Below are 11,676 nucleotides of genomic sequence, written 5' to 3'. Positions count from 1 at the left end.
CTCTTCCTGTTGCCTGTGGATCCAGATGTAGAACTCCTAGCTACCTCTCCAGCACCATGTCTGCACCATGCTTCCTGCCATGACAGTAATGGACTAAACCTCCAAACTGTAAGCCAGTCATTGGAACGGGATGGCCTATTTCACCTTGTGCTGCCTTTTAGAAAACCTCAAACCTTCCACCTGGCACCCAACCTAAAGGGTCCCAAACTTACTTGGTTTTACAGTTGGATCTGGCCTCGCTATCCCTTCAATATACCAATGACTGCCTTGTGGCACTCTGGATCCCAGTAGTTTTTTGAATCTTTACAAGTCCTGTAAACAATCAGGGGAATGAAGACAGAGTCCCTACATTCAAGCCTTTTCTTAATTCCAAGCTCATACAATACCTAGATGCTCTTCTCTGCATCCATCCCTACAAATTAGCTAGGCAGACACATCTTCTCTACTCAACTTCCTGTCTGCAGACATAGGGTCTCACCCTCTGAGGTCCAGTTGTCTACCCTCAGGTTGCTTATCTGGGACTATTATTCCAACTCTTAAGGCCATCAGCCCCGATAGAAAAGACCTAATCCAGTCACTCTTAGTCCTTATATCCTTTCTAGAGTGGCTGTTTCCTTATGCTCTGTGACCCCCTTTCTCCCTTCCTGATCACCCCTATATATGACATGGCTCTTGGCCCCCACGAGTCCACCCTTTTACCCACTGCCAACAAGCCCTCCTCCAGGCCCTGGCCCCACACATTCCATATCGGAGGGATATGTGCTCAGGGTCCTGGATCGCCAACTGGGAACCTTCTTTTGTGCCCATTGCATATTTATCAAAACAACTAAACCATATTGTCTAATGATGGACACCTTTCCTGTGTGCTCTGACCACAGCCAAACTCCTTATTTGTGAATCAAAGATGTTAACCATGCTGGGCCGTGGTGGTGCACACCTTTAATCCCAGCACTTGGGAAACAGAGGCAGGCGGATCTCTGTGAGTTCAAGGCCTGCCTGGTCTACAGAGTGAGTTCCAAGATAGGCAGGACTACATGGTGAAACCCTCTCTCTCTCTGTCTCTCTCTCTCTGTCTCTCTCTCTCTGTCTCTCTCTCTCTCTCTCTCTCTCTCTCACACACACACACACACACACACACACACACGCACGCGAGTTAACCTTCAGGTCACCTACCTCTGTCTTCTCTTCTCACCACCTACCCTATCTCATAATGTACAAGGTTTCCAAGCACTACCTCTTCCCAAGTTCTCTCCCTTCAGGCAGCATCGCTAGAGGATGCCACACTTACCTTCCAGGCATGCCCACCTCTCAGCATTTCAGAGCTCCTCCACTGCTCATCTCATTCTTGCACTGAGACCTTAGAATAACTACTACCTCATCCCACACACATACCTGAGGGCCCTCCACCGCAGACTACCTACACCTGGCACACAGATGACAGCTCCTTCCTATGCAGGGGTTCCAAAAGGCAGGATGTGCCATCATCTGGGACACCAACGTGGTTAAGGAACCACCTTATTGAGCCCTTTCAACTCAGCCACAAACCAACAGACTGAACTACTATTTTATCTTTTTTAAATGTATTTATTTATTACGCATACAGTGTTTTGCTTCCATGTGTGCCTGCAGGCCAGAAGAGGGCACCAGATCTTATTACAGATGATTGTGGGCCACCATGTGGTTGCTAGGACTTGAACTCAGGACCTCTGGAAGAACAGCTGGTGCCATCTCTCCAGCTACTAGTTGTTACCCATGCCTTGAACTAGCAAAGGAACACTCAATCTCTTCACAGACTCCATGTATGCCTTTCGTATCCCTCTGTCACACACAGCCATCTGGAAGGAGCATGGACTCTAACAACGAAGAGAGGACCCATACCAGCTCATGGCCATGCTGAAGGCCATAGAAATTGTGCACTGCCAATCACACCAGGGGACAACTCCATCATCTCCAAGGGAAATAACTGAGCCGACGAGGTGACTACAGCTTGTGGAGGTGTGGGTCCCTCTCACACTCCCCGTGGCACCCTTTACAGCTAACATCGTCACTGTCATCCTCAGACACTCAGCGAATTCCACACTCTGCGCACCAGCTCTTCACCCTGAGAGCCCGGCTTTGTCTCACTTCTCACTTCACTGAGGCCCATCTACAGCTCCTTCTCAAGGATTTGTCCTCCTCCTCCTCCTCCTCTCCCTCCTCCTTTTGAGATAGGATTTCTCTGTGTAGCCCTAGCTATCCTGGAACTCACTTTGTAGACCAGGCTGGCCTCAAACTCATAGAGATCCTCCTGCCTCTGCCTACTAAGCACTGGGATTAAAGATTTGTCCTTCTTAAAGGCCATCACTGCCTCTTGCAGGATCTGTCAGGGAATCTCACCCAGGATAGACTGGCAACTCAATTTTACCCACGTGCCCACTGTCAGAGGAATCTGACACCTCCTGGTTCTGGTGGACTCTTTTTCAGGGTGACTGGAAACATTCCCTACACCAACAAAAGGGCTCAATTAGTCTCAGATCTCTTTTGAGAAGTCATCCCTTACTTTGAAGTTCCAGTTTCCCTTCAACTATGCAATGGCCCTGAGTTTACTTCTCAAATTCCACAGACTTTATCCAAAGCTCTTAAAGATCCCTTGGCATTTCCATATCCCACATGATTCCTACTCCTCATGGAAGGTCAAGCAAACCAATCATTGCCTCAAAACCTTCTTACTATGTATTCACAAGAACTTCACCTAGACTGGGTAAAGCTTCTGCCCCTCACTTTCCTAGGCTGAGGGTCCTCCCCAAATGGCCCCTCTCCATTTCTTTGTTTGAGCTTCTGTTGGGTGACTGATCCTGACTCCCGCTCTCATATCTCAGCCTTTACATCTCCCCACTCACCTGATTAGTCTCCTGCTCACCTACCTGCACTCAATGGTCCAGATAGTCACCAACCATTTTTCTCTGCTCCCCTCCCTTTCTCCCCTCCCCTTCAACCCTCTCCCATGGTCCCCATGCTCCCAGTTTACTCGGGAGATCTTGTCTTTTTCTACTTTCCATGTAGATTAGATCCATGTATGTCTTTCTTAGGGTCCTCATTGTCTAGGTTCTCTGGGGTTGTGAACTGTAGGTTTCACCCACCATTCTTTACCTTGGCCATCTGACCACTCCACCCCATCATATTTTAACATTAGGAACCTGGTTCTTTTCCCATTCTGGATCAGTGACCCCTACCCCTCTCCCCTAAGGGAAAGGCCCTTTCAGAGTCACCCTCTCCATTCCCACTGCTGCTAAACTCGAGGGCCTCCTCCAACAGAATATACTGCTCGCATCTTAAACCTGTCTGTAACGGAGACTGCTCATTCGTTTCCCGGCCTCTCAGACCTGAATAAGCACATAGAAACTTTATTAATTACAACACTGTTCGGCCAATAGCTTAGGTATAGCCCTACCTAGCTCTTACATCTTAAATTAACCCATTTCTAATAATCTATGTATCGCCACATAGCTGTGGTTTTCTGAAAGTTTCCAGTGGCATCTTTCTTCTTTCTCCTTTGGAAACTACATGGCATCTTTGACTCTGCTCTCTCTCTCTCTCTCTCTCTCTCTTTCTCTCTCTCTCTCTCTCTCTTCTGATTTTCTGCCTGACTTTACTCTGCTAAGGCATTGTGGCATATACAGTTTTATTCATCAGCCAATAAAAGCAGAACATATATAGAAGGAAATTCCACATCACCCTTCACTCCAATACTTCAAAACAATGGGATGGACCTTTATTTTACACTTCAGCTCCCTCAGGCCCTTGTTCCCTTAAACTTCAGAAGACAGAGACTGCCTTTGACCTCAGAAAAGCGAGGCTTCACACAGTTGACTGTGCTCAGCTCTCCTCTATTGGGCCTTGCTCCCTTCTTCCCTATTTCTTCCTCTCTACACCTTGGCCCTGAAATTTTTTTTTAAATAAAAAGATGTATCTTAGTTTCTTGTCACTTTTTAAACTGTTGTGGTGTAGCATTAGCAATTACTTTCCAAGCAAAATAAAATTTTTGAGGGCTGGAGTCCAGTTTAGTGGCAGCGTGCTTGCCTAGCGTGTAGGAGGCTCTGGGTTTAACTCCCACTAGCAGGTGAAAAATATTTTAAAAGAATATTGCCCCATCCCATTTCAGGTGGACATCAAGTGACTTCTTTCATCACTTCTCCTCCCAATGGCTGGGTAGGCTGGCTGGCCAGTGGAGCACCTGTCTCTATCCCAGCTCTGGGGTTGCAGACACTCTCTGCCGGGCCTGGCCTTTTCATGGTGCTGAGGATAAAAGCGCAGGTCCTCACTTTTCCAGAATAAACACTTTGCTGACTGAGCATCTTCCTAGCCCTCTTCAGTCTGTTTGTTTTGGGTTTGTGGTGTATGTTTGATTGGTTTTTGTTTTTATTTTTCTTTGTCCAGACGGGTTCATTCTAAAATCCAGGCTGCCCCAAAACCCTAGGCCCTGCCTTCTGTCTTCCCAAAAGCTGGGACTGCAGGTATCAGCCTCCACTTCTGGCTGCAAAGAATTTTCGTGTGTTTTTAATATCCTACTCAGTAATGTTGTAAAGAAATAGCCAGCCTGCCTCCATCTTAGGTTTAAAATCCATTCTATAGTGAAGATAAACTGGGCTTGTTCCTGTTTATGACTGAACTCCGTTTTTCACGGATTGGGCTAGGCCCTCCCTGTAACCTTAACTACAAATGGTTCTGAACTGCCAGTTCCAGGAAATGGCAACCATGTCTTTGTTTCAAAAGGTTTTTCATAACCATCTTGCAACCCTACCTTTGTTTCCACTGTTGCCATGACTACCTTGTTAGGACCACCTTGCCCCTTGCAACCTCTTTGTTTCAGGTCATTATGACTAACTCGTCATGATATGTTCTGTTCCTGTAACCCCACCCATTCTGCCCACCAGCTCCCACATTTGAAAACCTCAGCTATAAAAACCCGTCCTTCCTCACGTTTAGTGCCTGAACTTGCGAACCCTACCTTAGGGGGAGGCAGCTGGTGTACACAAACGGGGACTTGCTTTAATTGCTTGTTTACTTTTATTAATTTAGCCATGATTTAGGATGGTGGTCTTTGGGATCAATAGTTAACACCCAAATTTTCTAACCATTTCCTATACATATGTATGTATTTAATATGAAGCAATTTCACTTTTAAAAAATTGTTACCATCTGTCAATGAAAATTCACAAGTTTTCCAATTTTTTGTTTGTTTGAACTCTTGTTGGAAAGGTATTATTACTATGCAACCATCCAGGGACTGGACTACATTTCCCTAGCTGCAAGCCCGGTGGATGGAGAGAATTCAGTTTTCGTTGGAGACAGCTGATCTATGGTCCTCAGGCATACTGGGAAATGTAGGCCAACACCACATGGAAGGGGAAGGTGGGGCTTGCTAGAGGACCTGCATGAGACCTGGGCTCCAAGAGGAGAAGACTGATCTAGCTTCCAGGATAGGAAGTAACTGAGGGAACCCGAGTGTTCCCCCTGTCTGACCGCATGCTCTGCAAGTTATGAGGCGTAAGGTTGGAGTGGATGCCTCTCCTCTCTGGAATGGGCTTGATGAATCGATGCCCAGGGAAAGCAGGTCTGAGAACCCTGGTCAACACAAAACAAGATTAAACGGCAGGACCTAGAGCACACCTCATCTCTCTGCTGAGGAGCAGTGACAGGGCTCAGCTCCTAAAGGCCCCCGAGAAAGCAGGCTAGGGATGTTGCCATCTGCATGGGTGCATGAGTACACCAAACATCTGTGCACAACTACGTGTTCCTGTGCGCATGTGCTCTCCAACATTCTGTATTTTAAAAAGACAAGTACAAGTATCCAAAGTCAGGGTCTGGTACTTCCTGATTCTCCCCAGGCAAAATAAAGGTCAGATGTCTCCATAGTCCCTCAAATTATATTATGGAAGGGTTTATTGGCACTAAGCTTAGCTGGGAGCTTGAAGCTTCGAGGACAGATGGGGACATGGGGAGGCTGCATAGGCTATGTCTCAGGGGAGCCCAAACATCCAGGATTGGTAGCACTTCGGGGCCCAAGGAAGGTTCAAGATGCATGGCGCACTATATAGGGTGCAAAGCACAGGCATACAGCGTGGGGCTCAGGGCGCACGATGTAGGTGTGGTGGTAAACATTCCACTGAAAAGTTTAGACTTACTCTGCCTGAGAGACCAAAAGCAGAGAGTGCCTCTAACACGATGCGCTCCTGTCAGCCCACTTCCCTTATCCTGACACCAGATGTGAGACTCTTCTTAAAGTGACCGATCTTGTAAAATGTGCTGTTCTAGCAAGATAGTAAGACTGCTATTTCTGCTTTTGTAATCAAAAGATGACCAGGACGACTGCAAATAAGCCCCTGCCCTACACGTAGGCACTACGTGCAATCTTGCGGAGTTTGCCTTTATAAGCTCTGGGCTACGGCTAGAGGCTGCGTCTTTGGAGTTCTCTCAAGGGCACACCTGACCTCAACCACCCTGGGTGCAAATATCTAAAATAAAAAGCCTTTTCTTATTAAAATTTATTCATGGTTATTGTAAACCTCTGAGCGCTCCCGGACAGCAGGGTACACGGAGAAGAATGTGTCTTAAGAGCTCTGAGGCAAGGACTGGCTCTCTAGAAAGGGTATTCGCAGACGAAGTAGAGGCGCCGCTCACAGTCATGGTCCCACCAGGAACCGTCGTCTGAGGCCTGCGCCACGCAGTTCTCCAGGACGCCGCCATTGGGCTGATCCAGGCTGAGTGGATGTGATGCCGCGCTAGGATGGGCGCCAGGCTCCGGGCTGGGCGCGCGGTGCCAGGCGAAGAAGGACACGCGCTGTCCGTTCTCGAAAAGGTAGAGCCCTTCCGAGCGCCGGTCGTTCACGCCCAGCCACACCGGCCAGTTGTAGGGGGCGAGCGAGGCGCGCAAGTACCGGCCTAGCGCATCCATTTGCTGGCGGTCTGCCGGCTGCGCTAGGTTCCCGCCCCGAGCCTTGCACCGCGCCTGCGCGGCCTCCTGGGTCTCGAAGTCCCGCGAGAGCAGGAAGCACTTGTGGCCCAGGCGCATGCCCTTCAGACAGCCTGTGTGCATGGTGAGGCGGAGTCAAAACAGTGGGGCAAGAGGGGGCGGGGCCAAAGAGAGGCTCTGGGTGACCAAAGAGGCGGAACCAAGGTTTCTAAAGGCGGGAGAGGGAGGGGCCTGTAGGTAAAGGGAGGAGCCAAAGCAGTTGATTGGTGCCCGAGGGTGGGGGCGGGGCCAGGTGAATGAGAGTTAGACTGCGATGGCCAATGAGGTAGAGGCAAGCCTGCTGGGGGCGGGGCCAAAACTCTGGGGTTAGACAAACCAATGAAGCAGAGCCAGGGCTGCAGGGGGCGGGTCAGAGCTTTAGGGGCTGGAAGAGGGCGGAGTCAGAGTGAAAAGTGAAGCTAAGACAAGGGTGGTAGGGGCGTGGCTAATTAGGGAGGCAGAGCATTGAGGACAGAGAGGGCCCGGGTAATGGGAGGGATTAGAACTTCAGTGACCAATGAAGCCTGGCCATGCTGTCAGGGGCAGGACCCAAGCGTTTGTGGGTTATAAAAGGGTGGGGCCAGAGGGCAGTCTTATTAGAGCGGCAGTGTTTAACGAGGTGGCCTTAGAGGGGCGTGGCCAGAGTGTAGGCGGTGCCAGACAGTGAGTGGGTGGAGCTTCCAGGGTGCGGCCCAGGTTGAAGAAGCGAGGAGTGTCTCACCCACCACATAACCCAGCTACAGATGTGCCAGCCCATCCCAGTTCTTTGTGGACCCTCTAGTTTCCTGACACCCTTGGTCCCCAGGTGCTCAGACCTCCCTGGGGCGCCTCCTCCCACCTAGGCCCTCTAGGTGCTGCTAAGACTCACCCTCCAGGCGGCCGTGCTCCTGCTCAGCCCGGACCTGTGCCTCCTTTAGGGCTTGCACGGAGTCGTGGGTATCACTTGTAGCATCTCGCAGCTGCCGCAGTCCCTGGGTCAGCTGGACCACACGGGTGTCCAAAGTGTGCAGTCGAATATGCAATTGGTGTAGGCCTGCATCCAGGCCGGACAAGCGGCCCACTGTGAAGGGACAGGATAGTCAACTGGAGGCACAATCAGGGGTCCTAAGGAAAAGGGAGGGCATGGCCCTCCGACTCCCAAAGATGGAATGGGTGAGGTAATCTGGACTATATAGATGAGGTTCAGTGGTTTGGGCTCTTGACAGGCATGTATTGGGGGGGACGACCTGGGGCTCCCTTGATATGTCTGGGAGACATATGGGTCAGTGATTGACAGACAGGCCATCCTGGCTTCTGGATACTTACAGATGTAACTGATGGTGTCCTCTGGTGTGGGAGAAGGGCTGGGGAAAGGGTTGGAACTGGAAATAGGTGATGTGGTTTCCTCTTCCTCTTCTTCCCCTTGGGTCTCCTTGGTCCCCAACACCTCTTCGCCTTTAGAATTTCCAGCAAGACTGTCATTACTTCCCATCCCAATGGGCAGCCCCAGGGCCTCCTGTAGATTGTGGGACAGAGAACACACATCAGTCTCCTCTCCTACTCTCTCAGCTCTTTCTCTGAACCCCTTGCTCCATCTAAGCCCCATTTTTCCCCATCTCTACATTGCTTCATCCCGAGCCCAACACTCACCTTCAACATCAGTGACTCTCGCTTTCGCTCTTCCTCCAGGGCACCTCCCCAGCCTCCCTCCCAGTCCCTCCCAGGACCCCGGGCTCCATGGCCAAAACCCAAAAGCTGAGGGACCACTAGGGCCCCTAAAAGCCAGGCAGCCTGCATCCAGCTGGGCTTCCTAGCACTCAAACTAGTAAAGGTCAGAATGACTGAGATAGATAGGACTGGGGGAGGCAGGGGTCTCAGACTGACGAGTGTCTGTCTATGGGCAGATCTCTAGCCTCTTGATCCTCCACTCTGCTCGTCTCTCTCTTCTGCCTCCCTCCCAATGATCTGGTCATCTCAACTTTTGGTCTCCTCAGATTCTCTTGGTGTGTCTCCCCGCCCCTCTTGGCTTCCAGGAGGCTCTGCCTCTGTGGCCGGAAACCTCCAACGTTCCAAAGCTTGATCCCGCCTCCCCTGGGTCTCCCCACACCCATCCTTGCCACTTTCCAGAACTGTTTCTGCCCCTTTTTACTCCCTTTTGCAAGTATAAGCACTTAGATGGACAGAAGAAAGATGGAGAACATTCTGTAGGGCATCCTTGATACTGGCAGGCCTCAGCCGTGGTCCATGAGCCTTTTTAGAACAAAACAGGCCACAATAGGATGCTGGCTTTGGCTTTGTTCCTTTCTCCGCCTCCTGGCCATTCCTGAGGAGGGAGCAGACTGCAGGGTATGCTAAGGTTGTTATTATCTGTGGTCACTACTGACCACACAGAAGGGGACTCCTGCCATCCTCAGGCTCCAGGCTCTCCCTGACCCCACCCAGATGGTCTATCCCTGCCCTGCCAGCCCTTGTGTATGCCTGCTTGTGGAGACATGTGTGAACAGCATCATGTGTACAGCTTGAAATATGTAACTCCAAGGTTCTCCTACAGGCCAGGCTCTGAGCAGGCTAATGCTGGGGTGGGAGGTGGTGGTGGGCCCAGGGGTCCCCATCAAAGAGAAGAAGGGGTGGACAGTCAGAGCAGGTATCTCCAGGAAGTGAACTAACCAAGCACTGGGCTCTGAGCAGAGAACATTTTACAAGCTGCCTCACCCCAGCCTAGACCTCTGCAGTCCCCTCCCCTTGCTCTCCCCCTCCTTCCTCCAAGCCCCTCCAATCTGGGCCGCTTGCCTGCCGCAGCCAGAGCGATCCGTCCAAACCATAAATCAGATCACATTACTCCCCACGCCCCTGCTTCCTCACCTTCCCATCAGAAGCAGGAGAGAAGCCAAACCTGGGCCTCAGTGCTCTGTACAGCCTGCAGCGCTAGGGCCTGGGAGAGAAGCATTTTCTGCAGGCTCACCTCATCTCCCCTCACCCTCCACCTCGGCTGTGTCCTCCCTATCCTTTTCCTCCTGCAGACTCTTCCCTCAGCTCCTCCTCATCGCTGGAGTCTCAGCTCTGAGTGCCATATGAGATGCTTTTCTAAAACGCCCCCTTTTCTTTAAGGTATGATCCAACCAGTATGGCCTTGTTTATTTACATCTGTTTCTTGCAGACCAAGACTTGGATTCTTAGGTAGTTCTGTATCCCCAAGTCAACGCAGGGTTTCCTCGTACCTAATAACTGCTCAATTAAACTGTTGAATAAGAAGGTTCCTGGCAGAGTAACAACAGCTTGGTCAAAGGCCTCAGAGACAGACTTTTGTGTTTAGGTTACACCTGAGTTCTCAAGGTGTCTACCTAGGTAGAGGTACTGAAGCCCGTGGGAGGATCCAGTGCTGGGGAAGTAGAAGGCTGTGCCATGCCCACTCCATGCCAGCACCATAAGTCCTGCAGGGCTTTTCCAACTATAGTCCAGCAGGTCTTGCCAATCCACGAGCCAGAGCTCTTGGGGCCCAGGCTCTGCATGGAAAAAGCAATGAAGCTCAGAGAGGGGACATGACAGTCTCATGGAGCCCTATGGTGGCATCTGGCCAAGACTGCCGGCTCCAAGCAGGTGCCTTACATCTGCCCTTGGCTGCTGAGAGCCCTAGGAGGGGTCTTGGAAAGGAACACACCAGTTTTCAAGAAAGCCTGGAACATGGAGGGCAGAGTGACCTTGGGCAGCCTCCTGGCTCTCTCAGAGCCTCTCAGATGCTCATCAGTAGCACAGAGGTCCGTCACCAGAGGCTGGAGACCTCCACATAATAACAGCCTTGTAAACTATTGAGTGTGCATAGCCACTCAGTCCTGGTGCCAGCGCCGACAGCTGTTCTCCATGGGCTCAGCTGCTCAGCACCTGGGTGGGTCCATCAAGATGAGGGCCTCTCTGAGGTGGCACTAACTCGGCTTATCCCAGGATGCTCCCGAGAGCCCGCAGCTGTGGATGAACCCAGAAGCTACCTGGAACCACCATCTGTAGATGATGGTGTTCCCTTGTGGCTCTGGGGATGCAGCTGGAAATGGGACAAAGGAGAAGTCAGGACTGAAGACGTCTGCAGGATGATGAACAGATCTGCCTTGCCTCTATAAATGTGCCAAGCACCAGAACGCTAACCCCCTGCACATTCTTAGCTTTATGTGTCCATGTGTGTTAAATTAGAGGTGATATATGGTGAGTGAAGATACACAATGTTCTTTGGGACACCATAGCAGGCCACTGGAGAATTCAGGGACATCCTTTGTGTTCTTCATCCTTGACAAGAACCTCATTAGAGCTGGGTGACCTGAAGCAAGCTACTTAGCCTCTCTGTGCTTGAATAGGAACCCGTACTCAGGGATAGCTGTGGAGGGGGTGCTATGAGCGGGGTGTGCAGTCAAACAGGTGTGCACACCTGTGATGGACAGGGGGTGGGTGAGCTCGCTCAGACAGCTCGCATGTCTGTCTACCGTGTGCTTCTGTGGGCAGATCTGAGCAGGCAGTTGGAGTATGGTGTGGGTAAATCTTGCAGGGTGCTGTCGGTATGCTGTGACACTGGGGTGTGACACTGTGCATGAAGCCAGGTGAGTGTCTCTAGTCCTGTGTACTGGGCAGACATGCCCTAAGGAGTAGGCAGCTGTGAGTATGCTTCCTTTCAGGACCAGTAGGGAGAAGGGACATATGCCTATCTCAGGTACTTCTGGGGG

The 11,676-nt window shown here is 50.9% G+C and overlaps 1 protein-coding gene across 5 annotated transcripts in view; it reads right to left on the bottom strand.

Moving 5' to 3' along the window:
* Positions 1 to 4,950: 4,950 nt before the first annotated feature.
* Positions 4,951 to 11,676, bottom strand: part of Clec11a (C-type lectin domain containing 11A) — a 10,013-nt gene continuing 3,287 nt past the window's right edge. For 4 of the 5 annotated variants that reach the window (XM_026789087.1, XM_026789088.1, XM_026789084.1 and 1 more), the window contains exons 2-4: positions 8,297 to 8,486; positions 7,860 to 8,051; positions 4,951 to 7,065 (exon numbers count right to left, since the gene is read on the bottom strand). In XM_026789087.1, the coding sequence (XP_026644888.1) occupies positions 6,620 to 7,065; positions 7,860 to 8,051; positions 8,297 to 8,462 (804 nt within the window). In that variant the 5' untranslated portion in view covers positions 8,463 to 8,486 and the 3' untranslated portion in view covers positions 4,951 to 6,619. Of the gene's footprint in view, positions 7,066 to 7,859; positions 8,052 to 8,296; positions 8,487 to 8,620; positions 9,336 to 11,676 lie in introns of those variants that run through there. The other variant, XM_013353645.2, reaches the window with a different exon arrangement.

This window comes from Microtus ochrogaster, unplaced genomic scaffold, assembly GCF_000317375.1.
Source record: "Microtus ochrogaster isolate Prairie Vole_2 unplaced genomic scaffold, MicOch1.0 UNK14, whole genome shotgun sequence".
Taxonomy (NCBI): Eukaryota; Metazoa; Chordata; class Mammalia; order Rodentia; family Cricetidae; genus Microtus; species Microtus ochrogaster.
Note: the sequence above shows the minus strand (reverse complement) of the source record. Positions and strands in the feature narration are given on the sequence as shown.